This window comes from Sardina pilchardus, chromosome 3, assembly GCF_963854185.1.
Source record: "Sardina pilchardus chromosome 3, fSarPil1.1, whole genome shotgun sequence".
Classification (NCBI taxonomy): Eukaryota; Metazoa; Chordata; class Actinopteri; order Clupeiformes; family Clupeidae; genus Sardina; species Sardina pilchardus.
This window is the reverse complement of record NC_084996.1, coordinates 16,090,842-16,114,335: the sequence shown is the minus strand read 5'-3', so window position 1 is coordinate 16,114,335 and position 23,494 is coordinate 16,090,842. Positions and strand designations below refer to the sequence as shown.

At 49.7% G+C, this 23,494-nt stretch overlaps 1 protein-coding gene across 2 annotated transcripts in view; it reads right to left on the bottom strand.

Moving 5' to 3' along the window:
• cyth3b (cytohesin 3b) overlaps positions 1 to 23,494 on the bottom strand; it is a 33,039-nt gene that overhangs the window by 1,386 nt on the left and 8,159 nt on the right. Inside the window, exons 1-13 of one of the 2 annotated variants that reach the window (XM_062532115.1) lie at positions 18,801 to 18,948; positions 15,413 to 15,495; positions 14,951 to 15,015; positions 13,722 to 13,788; positions 13,381 to 13,499; positions 12,712 to 12,792; positions 12,297 to 12,409; positions 9,833 to 9,981; positions 8,713 to 8,824; positions 4,652 to 4,728; positions 4,026 to 4,097; positions 3,000 to 3,154; positions 1 to 522 (exon numbers count right to left, since the gene is read on the bottom strand). The exon at positions 1 to 522 is cut by the window's left edge and continues 1,386 nt beyond it. In XM_062532115.1, the coding sequence (XP_062388099.1) occupies positions 450 to 522; positions 3,000 to 3,154; positions 4,026 to 4,097; positions 4,652 to 4,728; positions 8,713 to 8,824; positions 9,833 to 9,981; positions 12,297 to 12,409; positions 12,712 to 12,792; positions 13,381 to 13,499; positions 13,722 to 13,788; positions 14,951 to 15,015; positions 15,413 to 15,495; positions 18,801 to 18,849 (1,215 nt within the window). In that variant the 5' untranslated portion in view covers positions 18,850 to 18,948 and the 3' untranslated portion in view covers positions 1 to 449. Of the gene's footprint in view, positions 523 to 2,999; positions 3,155 to 4,025; positions 4,098 to 4,651; positions 4,729 to 8,712; positions 8,825 to 9,832; positions 9,982 to 12,296; positions 12,410 to 12,711; positions 12,793 to 13,380; positions 13,500 to 13,721; positions 13,789 to 14,950; positions 15,016 to 15,412; positions 15,496 to 18,800; positions 18,949 to 23,494 lie in introns of those variants that run through there. The other variant, XM_062532116.1, reaches the window with a different exon arrangement.

Sequence of the window (23,494 nt, the reverse complement as noted above, 5' to 3'; positions counted from 1 at the left end):
TTGTCTATAAACAGAAGAGAGGAGCAGACTAAACAGGCCCCATGAGTGAGTGGGACGCTTTGTGTTGCGTTGGGGGAGCGTGGTGGTGGTGGCATGGAGCAGAGAAGGGGGACTTTTTTTGGGGGGGACGCTGTTGGACACAGTTGGTCCCGTCGTGCCCCTGCTGTTGTCCAGTTTTGTCACTGTCCAGGGGGTGGGCGAGGATCAAGGGAGGGCATCCAGATTGGAGCGGAGCGGCGGGTAGTCCCGTGAGTCTGTGCCAGCTGTCGCTGCCCAGGGTGGGGGGTAGTGTGAGAGTGTGTGTGTGTGTGTGTGTGTGTGTGTGTGTGTGTGTGTCTGTTGTTGGTATGTCTGTGCGTGTGTGTGTGGGGTCAGCTCTGAGCAGGCAGTGGGGAGACCCCAGGGGGGGGTGGTTGACGTCGGGTCAGCACTGGGCAGGCAGAGGGGTCTCACTTCTTGTTGGCGATGCGTCGCTTCCTGGTGGCGAGCATGTCGTAGAAGGGATCCCTGCTGATGCTGGCTCTGTAGAGTCCAATTAAAGAAAGGAAATCAAATAAATAACACGGAGTGATGCAGGGGGAGGGAGGGGGGAGGAGGAGGAGGAGGAGGACGGGCTTGAGCATCTTTGATATGGAAATGAAAGCACATTTCTGCAAAGCCCTGCCTTAACTAGATCAAAAAGAGGAAGAGGAAGATGCAGAAGAAGAAGACAGAACAAAGTTTGTTGGGTGACCCAGTTTGGTTTCCATGGTTTCTGAAGCTAAAGCCTCCCTCTCTCTCTCTCTCCCTCTCTCTGTCTCTCTCTCTCTTTCTCTCCCTTCATCACCATGATGCCTCCCCCCCCCCACCACCACCACCACCACCACCCTTCCCCTAACCTTCCGTCTTCCTCTCCCCCAGCTGTGGACTGCTCCCTGACCCCCCCAGCGACTCTGACCACATATCATCTGAAAGAATAACAGGAACAAAGCTATCTGCCCCGAGATCGCGCGGGCGCGGGCACGGGCGTGCGCTCCGTATCGTCCCCTCGCTCGCCACGGAGGCCCGCGCCGCGCGCGCGGCAGAGAAAAGAGAGAACGAAAAAGGCTCTGGCGGCGCTTCACAGAGGAGCTTTTTCACGGCAGGAAATCTTGTTAGCTCCGGCACACATTCAAAAAGCCCCCTCCACCACCACCCCCGAACCAAAAGCGAACCTAATGCAGATATCTCTCCATGGCTCCTCTCCCTCTCTCTATCCCTGCGAGCGCTTCAGAATAGGCTCTTCTTCTCACAGAAGAGGAAAAAAAAGAAAAAAGGAAATCAGGACACTATAGGGGGAGGAAGTGCTTAAAAACAATACAGGCTGACAGATCCACAGCACTGTATATCATGCCATACCAGCAGCTCCTCAAACATATTCAGGGACTGAGCGAGAAGCTCCGACGCTGCCTGCCATTTCAGGATGGAGTGTGGAGCACTCTTAGCACAGATTTGCATTGTAATGTCTCACTCCAGTTTGATTTTTTGTAGCTTTTGTGCGAAAACACAACCCGGGAAAAAAAAAGGGGGGGGGGGCACTTTTTGTCACCAGTCTGCAAAGCGTGATTAAAGATTAAAGGAGATATGGTGGAGATGGAAAACCATAACCATTCCTACTGGGCATAAAAAAAACCCCTCAGATTCTGATAAAACCCTCTTTCATCTGCCCAAATCCCACATGGACGCTTCTGGAAAGAGATAACACGCCTTATGGATCCCCTGTTAGCATGGGGCTAGATTAGCACAGTGGTGTGTGTGTGTGTGTGTGTGTGTGTGTGTGTGTGTGTGTGTGTGTTTGCGTGTGTGCGTGTGAGTGTGTGTGTGTGTGTGTGTGTGTGTGTGTATGGGCAGAGGCTAGTGGAGTTCTGGCCTGTATAAGGGACTGAGCCTCCTGCTGTTGCTGCTGTTGGTGCTGGTGATGCACCCCCCCCCCCCTCCGTTCTCCCCCCTTACCCTACCCCCCACCCATGCTTCCGCTCCAGGGTCCTATAAGCAGAGGCTAATCCTCCCCTTCTTTTGCCCATGAAAGCGCAGGGGAGGGGTATGTGTGTGGGGAAAGGGTGGATGGCTTACAGTCACTGGGAGATATGTGATGAGCCTGCTGTTTCTCTACAAACAGCCCTGACAGGCCGGAATACCGCCGGCCCAGTCTACCTTGCACCCCAACGCTGCGCGCGGCGCAGTGCGTCGCTACATTCCAGTCTATTTCTATCTCCACCTCTAGCCACCGCAGTGCACTCGGACGCATTATCGGACACTATAACAATCGCACGGCTGTAATCACATTCGGGATTGTTATCGTTAAAGAAACTCCAACAGGCAAGCAAACGGAACGTTCCGGAAAAAAGGCGTACGCTAAGCCTCGTGCGCGAAGTTCCCGCACAGCTCTGTCTGCGCTCATTAAGGCCAATTACAGGAGTCAGTGGAAGCTGCTGAGGTGCATAAAATGCTAATGTCGCGCATTAATACTGGAGAAGCCTCTCTCACTTAGCAAGCAAAAGATGACGAGAGTAAATGTATATTTTATCTTCCCTCGTCTTACAAACTGGGGTCGTCAGTTTTGCAGAGTGGGGCAACTCCAGCCTCCAGCCTCAGGCTCTGCCAGGGGGGGAGAGGGCAAAAGTTCAGGAGAACTCGACTAAACCCCCACTTCCGCTGCATCCAGCCGTAGAGTGCAGCTGCCAAAAAACGAGGCTCGTTTTGCTACGACTAAAATCCTGCCATTTTATGTGTGGTCCTTTTTTTTTGCGCTAGAAACAACACAGCCACTCGATAAACAATAGCTCCCCACACAACGGAGGTCTTTGGCAAGGTTTAATTAAATAACATTCGTTTAATTAATATTACAACTTACGGCACTCAAACGGGACACCCACGCACAAAAAATAAATGTTCTGTAAGATTTACAGAACATTTTCAAGGTCTGTGAGAAGGTGAGGTTTGAGAGAGCGCTACAGTAAGTTCTGGTGTGGGGCTCTTACTTGATGGACTTGATCCACTCCTCCTTCTCCTCGGGCGTGGGCGCCGATATCCGGTAGACCACGTGGTTGCCCTCCACCACTCGCCCGTCAGCCTCCGTCTTGCAGGCCTTGATGACCTGGCCTTTGTGGTTGGGGTTGTACAGCTCAAAGCAGTTCTGTGTGTGCGCCAGGGAGAGAGGCAAACAGGGACAGAGAAAGAGAGAGAGAGAGAGAGAGAGAGGGACAGAGAGAGAGAGAGATAAACAGAGAAAATATTCGGTGACCCAAAGGTAAACACTGCCCACACACACAGCTGGACAAAAGGAAAAAGAACACGAGTCAGGAGCAGATGTGGAGAGCGCCCGGAGGAGTGGAGAGAATGACCCAATATCACACTCCGCTTGGGTCAGAAAGTACAGCAAAACGACAGCGTGTGGTCAGTGATCGTAATTCAGTGGTGTGTGTGTGTGTGTGTGTGTTGTGCAAGAGGTGCGTGGTGTGCTCTCTCTCTGTGGGTGAGATGTGCTGCTCTGGTCTGAGTCTGAGTCCTGGTGGGTCTGTAAGCATGGTCCAGCATCGGCTATGCTGGCCTGACAGAGTTCAGGTGTGGTGCCTGAGTTCAGGCTTGAGCTCGGCCATGTACAGTACAATGTCAAGAAAAGCTATTCTCTACATCGTCTTTGAATGTATTTGATCATTTCAGGCACAGATCATTTCCTGTCCATCGGCCCTGGCTATGTCTGTGGTTGAGCTTTGGGGCTGTGGGTGGGTGATGGGAGGTCTGGATGCATGGTCCAGCATCGGCTATGTCTGTGCGTGTACTGTATGGGGGAGGTTTGGGGCTGTGGGTGGGTGATGGGAGGTCTGGACGCATGGTCCAGCATCGGCTATGTCTGTGCATGTACTGTATGGGGGGAGGTTTGGGGCTGTGGGTGGGTGGTGGGAGGTCTGGATGCATGGTCCAGCATTGGCTATGTCTGTGCATGTACTGTATGGGGAAAGGTTTGGGGCTGTGGGGGGGGGGGGTGACCCCAGGGGGGCACTTACAGGCTTCCTGGGCTCGTCCACCTCTCGGATGCTCAGGTTCTCCAGGGGGATGATGCCACGGGGCTCCTTGTCCTGCGCAGCACAGAGGATTACAAAATACTGTAAATACATGTAGGCCATTTGAGGATACCAGAATGTCACACACAAAGATGTCTGAGCAGTTACTTCGACCAGTCAAACAAACAAACAAACAGACAAACTACAGACCAGACACCAAGACAGCGCCTTGATTGAGGAGAGGAGAGGAGAGGAGAGGAGAGGAGAGAAGAGAAGAGAAGAGAAGAGAAGAGAAGAGAAGAGGAGAGGAGGAGAGGAGAGGAGAGGTGAGGAGAAGAGAAGAGAAGAGAAGAGAAGAGAGGAGAGGAGAAGAGAAGAGAAGAGAAGAGAAGAGAAGAGAAGAGAAGAGAGGAGAAGAGAAGAGAAGAGAAGAGAAGAGAAGAGAAGGGAAGGGAAGAGAAGAGAAGAGAAGAGAAGAGAAGAGAGCAGAAGAGAGGAGAGGTGAGGAGAGGTGAAAATGCAGAAGACTATCAGGACAGAGCAGAGGCAAGCACAAACTGGCTCTGAATAATGAGGCGGCACTCTTCTTGAGATATGTGACTCAGGCTGAAAGTGAAAGTGCAACTTACTGTTGTGTACTCGAAGTAATAGAGGCAGTTGTCTGTCAAAATGAACCATCTCCTCTTCCAGGTTTTCACTCTTCCACCTGTCAGAGAGGGTGAGACGAGAGAGAGAGAGAGAGAGAGAGAGAGAGAGAGAGAAAAGAGAGAGAGAGGGACATTAATAGTTAGACCTGCTTAGACCTGCTTTCCATAAATTCTCCCCTTTGCCACCAGGGAGAGCCTGAGCAGCAGAGGTGTGAATAATCAGGGTGCGCAGCAGAGGAGGCCCTTTCATCCTTGGCACACTTCTAGCTGCCTGCTGAAAATAAAATAATAAATAGAATCAGGCCTCACCGCCTCTGGCCACAAGCGCAATCTCTACCCTTGTGAGTGTGTGTGAGTGTTTGTGTGTGTGTGGGGGGGAGGTGGGAGAGAAATAACTCAAATAAAAAAAGTGCTGCACACTGTTTCTCACTGGACCTTAACAGCTAGCAGCGCAGCCCCTGAGGTCTGTGAGGAGTCCGTGGCCGTGTTCGCTGCATTAAGAAGAGAAAATAAATAAAAGAACATGCAAAGGCTTCAGCTTGTGTTTGTGTGCACTCCTTTCTACTCAGTAGGAATCAGAAGATGGTGCTGATGCCCCCGCCCCCCCAACACACACACATACACACACACAGGCACTCTCTCACACACACACACACACACACACACACACACACACACACACACACACACACACACACACACACACACACACACACACACACACACACACACACACACACACACACACACTTCGACTTGGGTGAAGCAGAGCACAACTCGGGGCTACAACGCGTCAAAAAAAAAAAAGTAGCAAACACGGCCGTGGCTGGGAGCGACTCTCCAGCGCTGCGTAAGGGCTTCTCTGTGGACATGTCAGGGCTGACTTCCATCACAGGAGCCCAACCTGGTCCTCTCCTGCTCTCTCTCTCTCTCTCTCTCTCTCTCTCTCTCTCTCTCTCTCTCTCTCTCTCTCTCTCTCTCTCTCTCTCTCTCTCTCTCTCTCTCTCTCTCTCTCTCTCTCTCTCTCTCTCTCTCTCTCTCTCTCCACAGACGCAGCAAAGAGGCTGATGGTGCTCTAAGACTGGGGGACATCAGGATGATATGATTCCAAAGGCACTGCACTGGAACGGCATGGGGCCCACGTAGTGACCAACAGTGACCACCATTATTATTGGGTCGACCTAATCATTGGGTCGACATTTAAGCTTTTAAGAGCACTTCTAACAACAAATTAAAAACCACAATAAGTGCATCAATGAGTGTAATAAGTGCATCAATGAGTGCAATTGTCTGTAGTAGTGTAGTGTCATTCAGAAGACCAAAGATTTCTAGTGGCATCCCTGACCAAAAGGTTTGCTCTTTACAATGATACTGTGTGTATTATTAGCACGTTAGCGTAGCACCCCACAGCAAATGGAGCAAACAGATGGAATATTGTCATGTTGGAGCCTGAAAAGTGATACCCAGTAAATGAGATTCATCTCTCTCATACAGTACACTAGACAACCCGCTGTGTTGATCTTATGAATTTCCCCCCGTTTTTTCTGGCCCGCTCCTCTGTAGCTCTGTGTGGTCCCATTTATTCAGGCGGACTTCTGGGTTAGCAGACGGCTAGCATATGCAGATGAAGGCCCGACAAAGCCAAAGCAAACAGCTGCACTAGCTCGGGGAGAGCAGGAGTCAGAGTCACTGTGCACTCTATCCCCCGTTAGCCACCCAAAGACCCAGCACAGCAGCGTCTCTCTCTTTCTCTCTCTCTCTCTCTGTCTCTCTCTCTCTCTCTCCCTCCCTCTCTCTGTCTCTCTCTCCGTTTAAAAGCTGCCCAGAGCCCACAGCTGAAACCTCGCTGTCGTCCCCGCCATCCAGAGCTGAGCCCACAGACGCTAACACAACAAATCAGAGCTGAGAGGCCGTCCCTGAGGAGCACTTAGCCACACACACACACGTCCAGCCGCACACAGGCACACAGATATAGAACACACACACAAATACAGTCTCGCACACACACACACACAGACGCACAAGCACAGAGGCCCTGGGTTGAGGCTGGCCGTCGCGGTGGCCGACACGACCCTGACTTCGCAGCTGGTAGGAGCGGCGTGCGAGTGTGCGTGCGGGGAGAGAGGGGGCTGGTTGCCGAGCCCTCCCTGGTGGGTTGAGGTGCCATGTGTGGAGGCCAAGAAAAATGACAAGAAGCCCAGAGGTGAAGCAATTAGCGTGGGGCAGGGGGGGGGCTGGCATGCTGGGGCCTGTCAGCAGTAGCGAGGGGGGGGGGGGGGGGCTGGAGATGGAGAAAGGCTGGGGGAGGGGGGTGGGGGTACAGGGGGGGTGGTAGGCACAACAAACGTACAGTGCCCTCCATTCCTGGCACTCGTTTTGTGGTGGTTGGCTCCGGTCACCTCGCCCCCGTACACAGACACACACATTTGTCAGAGGAGCAGTGGGACTCTCCCCTCATAATGACTATCCTGAACCCATTGCGCCATTCTGGAAAAAAAGTGTCTTGTCGTGCCCACGCCTGCTGCAGCCGTGATTAACACCTCACCTGACAGCAGCTTCCTCTCTGACCATGACGTGTCTCCATCCATACCCTTCAGAATTCCCCTATAAAACCAGTCAGATGTAGCAGCACCTATTCTCCTGTCAATTCAATCTTATAAACCACAATGTTATAAGGGCCTTTACGTCAACACTGACATAATCTGGTATTAAATATCTTGTGGTTGACTTCACAGATTGAGCAATGCAAATTCGTCATAGGCATAATAAGGCATCGAAAATAAAAGTGAAACTGCAGATGGAAGGAGCTCTGGCGCGGTGACGGCTCCCGGGGTCGGGCCACGCACCAATGCACCCTGGGTAAAAAAGCGTGGCCCCACAGAGACGTTACCTACAGCAGCAAGAATGCAGCCTTGCAGCGCTAGCATGGGATTGGTGTCGGGGGTTGTTGGTGAGGAATGGGGGGTGTGTGTGGGGGGGGGGGGGTGGTGTGCGGGGTGGTGTGTGAGGTGCGGACACCCCGTGACTGCAGCCACGAGCGCACGTGTCTGACCTCTGACCCCTGGAGAGTCCCAACATCCCCCGTTAGAGGAGCGGAGAAGCAGAGCAAAGCAAAGCGCAGATGCCAGTCTCATTGCCAAGGCAAGAAAAGAAAAGGGTGGATGAAGGAGAGCGAGAAAAGAAACAGACACATATGTCAAGCAGCGAAGCCGTGGGCGGTGAAGAGGAGTAGAGGAGGAGGAGGAGACGAGGAGGTGGAGGAGGAGGAGGGGAGTACAGGACATGGAGGGTGAGAGGCCAGAGAGAGAGAGAGAGAGGGAGAGAAGAGTGCTGCCAGTTACCTACCTCCTAGCATAGAAGAAGGAGGGAGACAGCCAATCACACAACAGAAAGGATGAGGCACAGAGGGGCACAGAGGATAAGGAAAAGAAGAAGGAACACGTAAACAACAACAACAACAACAATGACAACGACAACAAGAATGACAACAAAGCATGCCAAGCCCGAGAAACAAACAAGCCAGAAGAGACACAAAGACCAAGACACAAACCACAAGACCTCATGAGAGTACATGTAAGGGAAGGAGAATGTGTGTGTGTGTGTGTGTGTGTAGGGGGTATGGGGGGGTTGGTGCTACAATCAGAAACACATGTGAACACATGGGCCAGAGTGCAAGTGTGTGTGTGTGTTTTGGGAGAAGGGCTGTTAAAGGCAAACACTGGGTGTTCAAGACCACTGCAACACATCATTACACAAACACACACACACGCCAGCTAATTGGCCATGGTATGGAGTGTGTGTTGCCCACATATGGGAAAATCCATCTCTTCCCCCAGCAGCCTTCCCTACTGTCAAAAACTGAGCTCTCAACTCAACTCCATTTATTCAATGACGTGTACTTTTTTGAGGGTTTCCCTGAGGTACAGAGAGAGATAGAGAGAGAGAGAGAGAGAGAGATGGAGAGAGAGAGAGAAGATAAAGAGGAAGGAGAGAACGCTCGGTCTGTTCTAGCCCTCCGTTCCGCTACTTCCGTTCTCACTCACCCAGCTTCAGCAGCCATCCTTCTCTGTCCGGGTTGAAGAACGTGTGCGTCAGGTCGTTGCCGTCGTCCTCCGGGATTTTGAAAGGCTCACTCTTGATGCTCTCGTAGAGATTCTGGGAGCAGACGCGGAGACGATCCGAAGGGGACAGGAGAGAACAACCGAACACAGAGGGAGGAAGGGAGGGAGACAGGGCCACGGACACGTTATTTAACAAAATGTCCTGAGGTAACGTCAAAGACAACAGCAGAGGACGGTCTTTGGTATTATTTGCCCTCAATGGCGCCTTCCAGGCAGCGCTGCCTTCAAGGCACTACTCCCCTCAGTTTAGGGGTATAGGATGAGGGTTGAGGGGGTTAGGGTTAGGAATAGGGTAAAGGTACAGTAGTGCCTTTTAGGCTGTGCTGCCTGGAAGGTGCCGTTGTGGGCAAAAAACACCATTGAGCGGCGAGGACAATCTCAGCAGTTTTTGGGCAACGGCGACAGGGAAAAGTCTGAACACACGGCATCACTACTATCAAAACACTACACTGGCTGTCCTTTAGTTGACTTTACTGGCATTTGACCGAACTGCTGACCTGTTGAATTCACCCCATAATGTAGCCTGTTGTATCATCAGCTTTAACTGAAGCACTGAGTGATTCATCCGAGAACATTTTCTTCAAAAGTTTCTCCAACAGAACGGCTTCAGGCCTTTTCAACTTGAGGCACTTCAGACTAATTAGGCACTTCCTGAGCTGAGGGAGTTCATTTCAGAGAAGGCAGGAGCTGAGGCATGATGTTCACACAAACTTCATGCTGAGCATGTGGGGGCAAATGTGTGTGTTTGCGTGTGTGTGTGTGTGTGTGTGTGTGTGTGTGTGTATGAAAGTAAGTAAGTAAGTAAGTTAGTTAATCTGATTTATATAACACATTTACAAGCATTTTGTGTGTGTGTGTGTGTGAGGGGGGGTGTACGCATGTGGTGTGTTTGTTTGTGTGTGTGTGTGTGTGTGTGTGTGTGTGTGTGTACGCGCGTGTGTGCATATATGTGTGTGTGTGTGTGTGTGTGTGTGCGCGTACGCATATGTGTGTGTGTGTGTGTGTGTGTGTGTGTGTGTGTGTGTCCACATGCGCCTCTCACCCTGAGCAGGTCCTCGGGCAGGTCTCCGCCCTCGTTGATGCCGCGGTTCATGGAGATGAAGCGCTCGACGGGCGGCTTGTCCCTGACGTTGGGGTTGTGCAGGCTGGTGTTGAGCATGATGATGGCAAAGGACAGCACGTAACACGTGTCTGTGGCCGGGACACAAGAGCAAAACACATGACTCTCCATTCTTCCTCTTTATTTATTTTATCTATTTAATTATTTATTTATTTTATTTTATTTAAATCATTTATTTCCACTTCTCTCTCTGTGGGAGATGAACAGCTGCACGCACCCCCAAACCCAGCACCACATCCTCCACCCCTTCACATGTACAGTACAGTAATGAGTATTGTGTTCTCCCATGTTTTTCCCATGTTATACGTATTTAAATGTCTGTGTCAATTTCAAATGACTATAATGTATGAAATATGTACATACTGTATGTCTGTATGTGCCACCCCTTATGTTTGTGACCATGTACAGTATATGTGTTATAGCGTGTAGCGTTTACTAATTAATTAATTACTAATAAACTCTAATAAAACTACTCTGCTTTCCCTTACAAATCCTTCTCCTTGTCTTTCTCACTGATTAATGCTCACCAGCCAAATCTCTACATTTGGAAATGAGAACACACTCCTCCGCATTGACCTTGAGCCAAGTTAAGGTCAAAAGAAATGATTGAAATATCATCTTTGTCTGAGTCCTTAATTGAATCTTGAAATACCAGAATTCCCGTCCAATTTCTCAGCAGAAATAAAAACGCGGCCGCTGACATTCCGATTCCTTAAGCAAAAAGCCCTGTGTCTGATTCCGAGGTAATTCTAGTCTGATGCAACGACGGCGTCCCGATTGTGACAGTCGGTCCAGTGACGGCCAGGATGTCGAGGCCTTTTGCTAATACTTCCCGAGCCGGGCCTGATTAAATTAGAGCCGGAGGGGCCTGGCAGGCACGGAGGAGGGCGGCCGCTTTCCGAGAGGCTCCCACGCGAGGCCAGTCACTGGCGTGTAAACAAGAGCACAACGCTGCGCTCGTCCAAGTTCATGTGTACTAGCAACAACAAATTAAATGGGTCTGTTCCCTTCAGCCAAACAAATGCATACGCATGCACTCACTCACACACACACACACACACACACACACACACACACACACACACACACACATACAGCTCACTTGATAGAGTATAGTCGTGCCCCAGTAGACACACACACACGCATGCACTCACTCACACACACATGCAAATGCACACACACACACACACACACACACACACACACACACACACACACACACACACACACACACACACACACACACACACACACACACACACACACACACACAGAAGTGAAATCATTATCCCGGCCCTGGCCTTGTGTCTGAACACAGTGGGAGTCTTTACCCCCCTCCAGGCCCATTTGAATGGTTTGTCTCAGTGGGATACGTGTAGCTGTGTGTGTTTGTGCGTGTGTGTGTGTGTGTGTGTGTGTGTGTGTGTGTGCGTGCATGCGTGTGTGTGTGTGTGCGTGCGCGTATGCGTGTGTGTCACAGTGTGCATGAGTGTGCATGTTTGTGTGCACGCTGACGTGTGTGTGTGTGTGTGTGTCTGTGTGTGTAGCGGATGAAGCGCTGTCCTTGCGTGCCGTGCTGGTGTTTCTGCAAGCCTCAGTCCACACACACTCACACACTCACACACGCGAGGACAGCGTTTGATCCGCGTCCGCGTCCTGTCCACTCCAGCGGCCCGCACGTGCCGGGCTCTCGTCCAGACGGGCGCGCTGCCCAGCGCTATTGATCGCCTGATCATTATGATCAATCTCATTACTGAGGCAGCAGCAGCAGCAGCCACTCGGCCACGCAGCCCTCACAGGAGAGAGAGGGGGGGGGGAAGCGTATTATCCGCGCCGGTCAGCAGTCTAGTGGCGGCCGGCACGCTCCGGTGGGAGGGAGTCGAGCACTACATCAGAGGCTCTCGCTCTCCATCTCACACACACACACACACAGCAAACATTTGGGTTAACTGAGGGGTAATGACCGCGCTGGTCATTTCCGAGTGCATTCAGCCCTTTTTTCGTGCGCAGAGGGGAAGCTAGATGAAAGGACGTAAGAAACGCGTCGCGGCCACGGAGCTACGCCGCACCAGACCAGACGACATTCATTCAGGAGACCTCTTGGCTGAATTGATTATGGTTTTCACAGAGGACAGGATGCATCGCTCTTTGTCTCACAAAAGGCTTGTCAGAAAAAAAAACAATAGCAGACACAGGCAGGGGTACAGAACAGCCTCCAATTCGACCCTTTTCCTGAATCGCTCTAAATAGCACGGCTTGCCAAGACCGAAAAAGATACGAGTTGAGACTAGACTAGAGAGAGAGAGAGAGAGAGAGAGAGAGAGAGAGAGAGAGAGAGAGCGCACGTAATCGTGTGGAGGAGGTTGGCTTTCTTCCAGTGGCTCACCTGTGGACTGAAAGACTCCAGGGTTGCATTGGCAGTATCGGGAGGCGAAGGCTTCCATCATGCGGTCGATCTTCTGGGCCTCGCCGGGAAGTCGAAAGCTCCAGAGGAACTGCCTGCGTCGGAGCAGAGGAGAGAGAGAGAGAGAGAGACTTGAGGAGCCGTCAGAGTCTGTGGCAGCAGAATTAAAAGAGTCCTAAATCATCGGACACACGACAGTGATTTTTAACGTCTCTGGAAGACTTGCAGGAGTGACTTTCCAAATTCAATTTCTATGGAAATAGCGTTGGAGCCCAGTTAGGAAAAGGTTGGGACTTTTTACTACTCCATTTAATACAAGTCTCCCGGATAACTCAGATGGAAATTCCTGGTGTGTGCCGGGTTTTTTTCCCCCCCTCAAGTGTCAGGAAATGCTTACCTTAACGCCTGCACCAGGTTGAGGTCTGCAAACTCATGGAGCTCCACGAACGCCTGCAGGACTTTGATATTGAAATCGTCCCTGAGGACACACACACACACACACACACACACACACGCGAACACACACACACACAGACAAACAGACAGACAGCTCATCAATATGCTACACAAACTACAGATGCTTAAATGCACTCTTGAGCACCACCCACATCCACCATAGTAGAGAGCAGGAGTGACAGAGTGAGAGAGCGTCAGTGGGGCCTAGATGAGGACCCCTACAGTGGCCTTCCCAAACCACCCCATAAACACACCAGAGGAAGTACAAGAGGCAGCGTCCAGGATGTTGTTACATGAGTTATGTGGCACGGGAGAGAGGGGGAGGGGGGGGGGACTAGCCCTGTTGTTGTGACAGTCTCTTCCCTACGCGGTGGTCTATTTACTTCAGAGAGATAAGAAACACATGTTCCCAAAGCCTGTCCACTTTTTTCATCGCCCATTTCATGCTCAGTAAATCCAGACAATCGATTTCTTGTGGGCCTTTTTTTTCTTTTTTGCTTGTGCCACAGCCTCAGCGAGGAACGTGAAACAGACCCGACCATCGGGCCGGAGGCTGAGAGAGAGGGAGGGAGGGAGGGAGGGAGGAAGGCTGGCTGACTGGTTGGCTTACCGCTCTCCCAAGTAGTCCCCGATGACCGTTTTGTTGAGGCCCTCGCCCTTGTACAGGAACTGAGAGATGTCCTCGGGAGTGTGCTGCAGCAGGTCATTCTCCAGGAGAAACTGGATGCCCTGAAATGTCACACAGCCCACAGGGTTACAGAACAGCAGCAAGTCCACATTACGAACACAATACAATTTATGCTATTTTCACTGTTTAAATCTAGTCTAAATAACATTCAATATTGGCATCAACATCAACAAGGCATGAGTTATCATCAACATAGACAATAGACGGAGAACATAAAAGGCTTCATTCTCAGTGTTTCATGAGGGTTCATGTTGTCAACGTGCCTTTTTGGGATCCATGTTGAATTTTTTCCGTCCCATGGCGATCTGTTTATTTCTCTGCGTTGTTTTGCTGTAACGATACAAATGGGGGAGAAAACACAGCAAAGAGTCAGCGAGATGCTTTCCCAAAACAAAGTGTAACTAAACAATACCAGCCACACACTAATCCATCACTTAAATGGCACAATATGCACCAAGGCACTGCAGAATGTCAGCGCATGGCCAGGTCTGCCAGCTAATCTCAAAGCTATCTAATTAGCATGACTGGCAAACCTACAAAGCTCCGGCTACACACAGTACAGATGTATGTTAAAGGAGCTGACAGCCTCGGAGACTCTGAAGCTCATTCGGCGGCGGGAGAAAGCACATATTCACTCATTAGGCACGGGGTAAAAAGAAGGAGGCCTTGGAGACAAGCTGCACCACTTGAGCTATGTTTGCGCAACATTGCTCACTGCCATTGCATCACAAAGGGGCCGGTTGCAGATTCGGGACTCGGAGAGCTCCGGGACCCTCGGGATGTCAAGGAAGCCAACGGAATACTGTACATTCCAACGACGGTCGGGGCGGATTTTCAACTTCAAAAAGCTCAGAGAGTAATAATAATACTAGAAAAAAAAGAATCTGGTCAATTTCTTCTAGCCATAGAGACACATTGCTGTCATATTTCATATTTCGGTGCAAGTCATTAAATTGTCATTCTGTTGGAAAGGTTGCATCACTCAGAAAAACTGTTTTGGGTGTGTCCTGTCTCGGACACCTCCTCATGGAGCATTTGTTCTGGCCCTATTCTCTGAAACCGACACTTCACTTTTACACTACATACATAGTATCCACCCACTCACACACACAAAGGTTGGCCGCAGCTGTGTGAGTGTGTTTGAATGTGTGTCTGTGTGTGTGTGTGTGTGTGTGTGTGTTGTCTATGTGTTTGTGTGTGTTGTCTGTGTGTTTGAGTGTGTGTGTGTGTGTGTGTGTGTGTGTGTGTGTGTTTGAATGTTTATGTGTGTGTGTGTGTGTGTGTGTGTGTGTGTGTGTGTATAAGGGGGGTGCTGTGGGATTACAGGGCGAACTGGAAACAAAAGAGCTGCCTACCCCGTGCAGTGTGTGAACAGCAGCAGCAGGTCAGACACAAAACAGAGGATGATGGACGGACTGAGACTGTGTGTGTGTGTGTGTGTGTGTGTGTGTGTGTGTGTGTATAAGGGGATGATGGACAGACTGAGACTCACCTGTCACCCACGCAGGTGAGCTGCTCGATCTCCGTCATCACCTCGGCGATTTCGAACTTCAGCCGCTGACGAGAGGAACACAAAACACAATTCTCTCTCAGAGGACGGAAAGGCTTGTGGGAGATCTATTCACATGAGTTAAGGCCTGTCAGTTTGGTCCTTATTTTCATTGGCTGTTGTATTGATATTTCACTCATTCATCATAGTTGGTGTGACTGCACGGGCCTACTTTTTCATAAGGCTCAAGAATCAACCAAAAACCTCATCAGCTAAAAGCTTATACCAACTGTGATTTATTTATGACCATAATGTTTCATATCCTTTTGAGATTTGCATTCGGTATAACTGTGACAACATTTACTGTATATCAATGGTGGGTGAGTATTTGTTCCTGTACAAACCAAGGGGACTGGGCTGGAAAAGACACGGAGGGAGAATAACAGTGTGTGTTCCGACTCTCACCTCGATGTCATCCAGTAGCTCTTTCTTCCGTCTCCGTATGTTTGACAGCTCATCCCTCTCGTCTAAGGACAGGTCCTCTGGTACTGCGGGAGAAAAATAAAAATCCTATTTTTACACAGGCTGAATCCTCACTTGAATCTCTGACCTCGCATTCCAGCAAAGGAAGAAAAAAAAAAGAAAAAAACAGACATTCCTGCAAGTAAATCTGAATCAACAAATCCATGATCTATTGCGCCGGCCTCCGCTCCAGTATTCCGGAGTCTGTGACCTATTTCACTGGAAGGTAAGAGATTTCATGCCAATAGAAAGGAGGGAGCCTTCATTATTAAATCACAACAGCTCTGAATCCCCAGGCAGGCACAGACCCAAAGAATGAGCATCTGGTAAAATGAAGCATTGTCGTATCTTATTTGTTAGGCTGAGAGAGGCTTCCTTCTTGCACTGCTATAATTAGCAAGCCAATGCTACAATTGGCTGAGCCCCAAGTCCTTTTTGTGGAGTAGGATATTGCAGCAATACATGCTTTATGTAAGCCATATTAAAAAAGACTCACTCTCTCACACATATACATATCCAGTACCCCTACACATGTACGTGTATGCATACACACACACACACACACACACACACACACACAGACACACACACACACACACACACACACCAAGTACCTGTGCACCTATACCTACATGAATACAAATATACAGTACGCATGTAAAGGCAGACAGACACACACACACACACACTACACACAAAGTCAAAGTTCCGTCACCATGCGCCAATCCTTGGTTCTCCTCCTCCTTTTTCCTGACTCCACTCAAGTCATGTTTAATTCATTAGAACCTCCTCGGCCCCAATGATATCAAATTACCCAGCGTTTTGGCTGGCCCATGTGCTTGAAAACACACAGCGGGGGATTGTCATCGAGCTTTGTGCTCCGACAATTGGAGACATTATTCCCTCCCCATCTCTGTCTTTTTTCGACGGCTGAGTTCTGAGACAGTGTGTGTGTGTGTGTGTGTGTGTGTCTGTGTGTACCGAGAGTGTGTGTTTGTGTGTGAGAGTGAGTGAGTGGGCAGGCTCTCTGCTTTGCGCATTAAGTGTAGGTTGCCTGCGGGGGTAGCACTTGACAATCGTAGCTTTATACTCGTTGCTGGGAAAGACCCAGCGAGCTTCGCCTCGCAAGCATCCACGGCGGGTCATTTCGATTTGATTATATTCATTCATTTATTCATTTCTGAATTTATTCAGTTCAGTTCGACTGACAGACATTTACAGGGAATTTTGAAACATTAACGCACCAGTCTTTGCTGATGCTTCTTTAAATCTCAGCTGATAAGCATTGTATTTGTCGCATTTGTTATTGATATTGATCAAGGAGGGGGTGGTGGTCAACAACAATGAATTGCGAAGCAGCTTAGCGAGGTGATTCAGCCGGGATTGTCTTTCCCGAGCGGTGGACGTGGGAAGCCGGCAGCGGCGGTGGACGAGAGGCGCCGTCACGCTGTGGCTCCTGTGTGAGAGTGACCCACTTCCTCTCGGACTCGGGCTGTCCACCACGGCAGAGCTGTAGTAACACGTGGAGGTGTGTGGGCTGCAGGCGGCAGGCTGACGCGATCTGTCAGCCAGACTTTGCAGCACCATAAGAGGACACTGTGTGTGTGTGTGTGTGTGTGTTTATGTTTGTGTGTGTGTGTGTGTGTCATCCATGAAATGACTGCCCTCCTTCACTCTCACTAGCCTGACGTAGCCAGAGCATTGAGGCAGCATTATGGGGTGTTTCAAATGAAACAGGAGAGAAAATGCCTGTGTGTGTGTGTGTGTGCGTGTTTATGTGTTAGGTGAGTCTGGTGTGACAGTGAGGTTGAAGTAGGAATTGGAGGCTTATACGATAGACACAGTTTGATGACCTTGACACAATCACATCACAGGATCTCTGGGTTTCCGAGCCAACCCACAGATAACGACTCCGAAGACAACGCTCACAGTGCAGCCTCAAAAAAACCAAACCCAAATCTGTCATCAACCCTCTACATTTCCTGTTACATGTGGCAGTAGAACCAGAGTACCTATCTGTGAAGCAATTCTGCAGGAAATATTCATGAACTCGAAACCCGATCACCCATCCTCGGAGCTTCTGATGAAATGCTTGCTGCAACACTGTAACCTCTTAGGCTGCTCTCTCTCTCTCTCTCTCTCTCTCTCTCTCTCTCTCTCTCTCTCTCTCTCTCTGTCTCGCGCTGCATCGGCCTGCGTTGGATAAAGCATCAACAGGTGCCACCGCACACAGGGAAGCTCTTCCGTCATTAGGATGGGGGTGGGGGTGGGGGGGGGTTTCGCAGGCAAGTCCCTCGCTCCCCTGCAGATCATATGCTGTGCCGGGGGCCGCATACCGCCAGCGCCGCTCCCTTAAACCCACATGTGACAGAATGACACATTATCATGCCAAGCCAACAGTGATAACCGGCCGCACGCAAGAAGCATGCCTTAGTGCGCCCCGCGATCTGATACCCCCCCCGGCAGGAGGAATTTCCGATACGCTCTAAATCTTCCCCGCTGGACGCGTCGCGGCTCTTATCCGCGTCTTGTGACTGCTAGGCTGCTTAGAGGGGGAGTGGTGTGTGTGGGGGGTAGGGGGCGGGTGGGGTGGTGATGAAGAGTGGGTGGATGGGTGGGTGGGGTGATGATGAAGGGTGGGTGGATGGGTGGGTGATGAAGGTGGTGGGATGGGGCTTGCGTAAAGGCACAGCAGCCCGAGCACTTTCTGCAGCTCATTTCTGATGCGGAGCGCGGCCGTCTTGCCGGAATCCCTCACCCTGTCCTTCCAGGAGCAGACGGAAGCCAGGGACGGGAGACAGTGGCCATAAATAAAACAGGCAGATATTGGCAGACTGCTGATTCAAGCCGTGGCCAGGTCAGATGGGGGGGCCTGCAGACGCATGCTAATTCTACACGCGCTCACTTAGCTCCTGCTAATAAAACAATCCAAGTCGAAAATGTTTCAGTTTCAAAGGTTTCAGGTCGCGGTGTAGAAACGCAGGAGGAGGTGGAGGGGGGAGGGGGGGGGGTTGGTGGGGGACACAGCAGCGCTCGACTTCCTGGTTTTGAGGGAAAGTTGCCTTCTCGACAATGAGAGAGGATGTCTGCGCTCACCAGAGCGGCTCCTTGTCGTCCCGGGTAACAATGGCAACCGCACCTAAACAACACAGGCTGGGCTCTGCCGCCACCGGCCTCAGCCCCCTTCAAAAGCCAGAGCGCTTACACAAGCAACAACATCAGAATCCATCAGCGCTCGCTCATAAAAAGGCACACACACACATACACACACATACCACATACATGACACACACACACTCAACATCAAAGCTCTTTCACGTCTTTTACATACCCTGGCTCAATCTCCATGGCTTCCTCTCTCTGCCTCGCTTGCTGGACATGTCAATGTCCCTGAACACATCTGTGTGTGTGTGTGTGTGTGTGGTCCCCAAGGCTGGCCACCGTCACACGGCGAAGTGTGAAGAAGACTGACAACTGGTTGCTCTTTCGGCTTTCAATTGTTTGTTTGGTTTTTTGGTTGTCAGTTCTTCCACATTCCAGGCTACTGTCACACACACACACACACACACACACACATGCACACATGGAAATATCTTGCATTCCTCCTAGCGACCAACCTGGCAGGTTCAACAGGCCTCTGAGTCTCACCATCTCTGGCTGCACTTACTCTCGAGCTCTTTCAATTTGCAGCTCTAAAATAGAGAGGGGCCGTGGAAGTGCAATGAATCCCAGGAATAACCTGTGAAAAAAAAAGGCTGTCTCATTTTTTTCCCCTCCCTGTCTTGTTAAATGCTCGGAGGGAAAGCAGGGGCCCATTTTCATCCGTGCACTTGGCTGTGAATGTTAAAGCAGCACGGATCAGCCTGTGCTGCTGCTGCTGCTACAGTGCTGTTAAGAGACCAGGGCATGATTGTGTTCCTGGCCAAAGTGCTGCTGGGGAACAAAGGCAAAAGAGAACAGCTCGGGCTTCCTGCTGTTAACCATAGACACTGCATTTATCACCACCCAGCAACATTGCCTGGCTTGGCCCGGTCCAATAACCCGTAGTGATGGACTTGAGAATGAGAAGCTTTGGCCTTCTCAACAAAGGCGTTTTAAATGTTTCCACCGGAATCATCTAACCAGCTTTGTGTACACTCTGCGGTGAGCTCTGCACCACCTCCAGGTGGCGCAGGAGATAAGCCCGCAGTAGCAGCACCTATGTTTTGATACACTTGTTTAAAGGGTAACAGTGGCCGCTATCCATGAAACGACTGCCATCCTTCACTCTCACTAGTCTGATGTGGCCAGAGCATTGGGGCAGCACTGGGGCGTGATCATGGGGTGTGTTTCAAACGAAACAGGAAAGAAAATGCCTCTGCACACACAACTAGACAGACCTAATCAATCAGAACAACAGAATATGTGAATCCTATAGAGAGAACAGCCAAAACATCCTTCTTCTCAACAAACAGCTTAATCACTGCTTTCTGTTCATTTTTTTTTTTTTAGTTATTCCACCGTCAATATCTTGTTAACTCATTGAATGCCGCATTGTTTTTGGAAGCTATGTCCCAGAGTGCCGGCAAGCTAGATCGTTGTTGACTATTTTTGTAGAGCCACAGCGTATTCTATGTTATAGTTATGGACATATACTATCGCTCATTTGAAAGGTAAGACTCTGAGCTCTCAGTGGGTGAAAACCGTTTATCTCTACGTGTCTCCATTCCTGAGAAATCGCAAGCTAAACAGTGGCTAGTTTTCATCAAAATCCCCGTTGTTCCTCTAGAAACTGAGATATAAGCCACTTAAGAGTAAGACAGACGTACATTTCCGGATTGTAGGATTTCATGAGTTTTTAATCGTCATCTACTTCAGTTCTCTTCATGATAGACTTCCAAAAATCACACATAAGGTGAGTTAGAGTGTCTAGTTTCGTAATTTAAAAAAAAAGCGAAAAACGCAATATTGCGTTGTTGGCACTCTACGCATGGGAGCTAAAAACGCAATATTACGTTGTTGGCACTCAATGAGTTAACAGACACGACAACATTTTTGTTGTAAACAAAATCAAGGGAGCAGTGCTCAGGTGACCTGAATGTCTAGACTCTGTTGCCCATCTGTCCATCATTGTATAAAGCCCAAACGATTGGATCGGTAATCAGTTTTCATACAGACACAGAGGCTTCTCAATGGAACAAGTCCAGACCAAATTTCCCGACCTCAAATTTGGGGCGGGGTTGAATTCGGGTTGCCATCCAGGCTTCACTTCCACACGAGGAAACGTGAATTAAAGAGCCATTGCTCCCCACGTAACCAGTGTGTTTCATAAGTTATTACGTCACAGCTGTACATTCTTTTTTGACTTATCCCCTCAAATCGGAACTGTAAAGGGTGAACGGTAATCCTTTAAGACCATTTCACACTATTAATTGCAAACTTCTGTTAGTCTGGCACTCACAAGCTGAGTCAGCTCACACTAAGGTTGCCAGACCATAGACAGTTAGAGTTTATACAGGAGAGGGTGAAGAAGTGCTTTAGTGGTCGTCTTCTTCAAATTTATGTAGCTCTCCTGCAGATCACATACTGTACACACGATATATACAACATTATGAGGAGTGTGTGCAAATCTCATTTTAAACACAACACCATGTCTTTAAAAGACATTAGAGTTTTCAATTAATGTACTTTGAATGAAGTGCTGTTTTGAAAAAAAAACAGTAGCTTTCATAAAAAAATACGGAGGATTATTCTCTTGTGAGAGACCTGCAAAAGCCATTAGTCTGGAGAAGTCATCAGGCTTGAAAGGCTCGAGACCATAATACAGCACCTTTTCTTTTGAACTAATATTTTGAACATAAACGAAATGGCTGCAAATGGATCCACATGGAAATTTCAGTGCAAAGACAGCAGGCGGATGGAGACTTCAGACTGTGACTGACATCTGCTCTTTGATGTGGGAGAAAACACACGACGATCCAACCTATATCCATATACCTGCACCTTCCTGGACTAGTGTGGAGCTAGAGAGGGATAAAAGGTTTCGCAAAAACACAGAGATTACTTGCCACTCTGAAAAGTGCAACACTTAATACCCACTTTCGCCACAGTAAAAAAAAGAAAGAAAAAAACCTGCCCTTGAGTGGAGGAACAGGCACAAAAGGGTCATTCATGCCCAAGCTGTTTGAGCTTTCTCCTCCATGTCTGGAACCCAAATCCAAAGCTTCCTTCCGCTTCCTGATGGCGGTGAAAAAAAAAAAAAAAACGTTCTAATTGCTCTATTTTTGGCCCATTGACTGTCATGCTCTTTCTACAAATTAGATTAGTAGCTTTTGGCACAGGGGCTTGTTGTTCTTCATCTTCTCCACTTGATTAGCGAGTTAGGCGTTTCATTTCCACTTCTCCGCTCCTTATCGTATAGTCCTCCCTGACCTTCGGAGCTTCAAAGCCAAAGCTTAGTTAGTCAACGAGCGGCTTCAGATGTGCGATGTGCGATGAGGCCGTGTAATGTAAAAGTGGCACACAAGGTCTTTTCCAATGAATCCTGAGAAACAAAATAAACTTTCGTCTTTGCTGTTGTAACTTAGCTGTCAGCATGGCTATGCTTCATTCTGCAGTTAAGTCGCAAGCATTAAACTATGCAAAAATCAGGGCTGTGTTAGGACTGGGCACGCAGACTGAGAAACTCGACTGTAAAAGGACAGGCTTGTAAGCACATCAAAAGGACAAAGCTGGAAGCGAACAGCCTTGACCCCCACGGCCAAACCTGGGATCGCAGTGTTGATAGGTGGAGGGGGCTCCGTCGGTCTGGAAACAAGAATGAGACACAACAAAGGGGTCGAGAGCAGTCAGTTGGAGGAGGGGGGGGGGGGACTTTGAAGAACTCAAGGTTGGGACAGTTAACAAGGTCCCTCGGATCGGGCGGTGAGAGGCCCAATCGGACGCTCCTCTCCTCTCTTCGCCCCTCGGCCTCTCCGTGAGTCACTCAGGAAATGAGCGCAGGGCTCTCATTCCAGGCCGTCTGATAGAGAGGCATGCGGAGGGAGAGACAAACAGGCCTTTTGCTTCTCTGACAGGACCTGTTTATATTGGCTCCCACCGGCCAGACACCACATCTGGAAATGAGTAGAGAGAGAGAGAGAGAGAGAGAGAGAGAGAGAGAGGAGAGGAGGGGTGGGGGGTGCGAGGGTGGAGGTGGGCGGTGGGGGGTTTAAAGGGACTGCAGTGCTAACCCCATACTCTCCAGTGTCTGCAAAACAGCGCAAGCAGAGGAGAGATGTGTGTGAGGGAGGAGAGAGAGAGAGAGAGAAAGGGAGAGAGAGAGAAAGAGAGAGAGAAGGAAAGAGGAGAAGGACTGGGATCGCTTTTATTGCGGATCGAATGTGACGTGGGTGGAGAAGGTCCGACTTCCTGTGGTCTTTGGCTCTGCAGCGCTTTCACAAGCTGTTCTTTGTCTTCTGGAAGCTTCTGGACCATGCTCTGGCACCATTTGTGACGTCTCCAATGAAATCTCCATCTGAGGCTGGAGCTGTGCGATTCCTGTTATCATTAAGCCCTTCTGAACAACTCCCACAGAGCAGCAGTCCACATCATATAAGCCTACAGTACACATTCACCGTGCTGTCAGTCGCTCTGGATAAAAGGATGAGAGTACACATGCTACATCGTGTAAAATGTCAGTGGAAATGAGTCCATCTGGAAGAGCTTGAAACGGGGGCTCAAACATAATTTTATGGAAACGGGAGCTAAAAAGATTGTTTGTAATGGTTACTGGAACATCTCATAGTCGCTGTACTGTATCTCACAGATGTTTTGACCTAGTCACCTGGGGACTCTCTCACCTGCCCGTGAGTTCATGGCACATTTCCCAACAGAGTAGAATTCCCAACTCTGTGTGCTCACCTCAAAAGCCACGCCCTGTCTGATGAAACCCTATGGTGCCGAGGGAAACCCCGCATCTCCAGGAAACATCCTCGGCGAAGCAGCTGATCTCAGAACAGGCTCTGAAGCACCAAAGTAGGAACCAAAACAACAACAGGGCCTGAC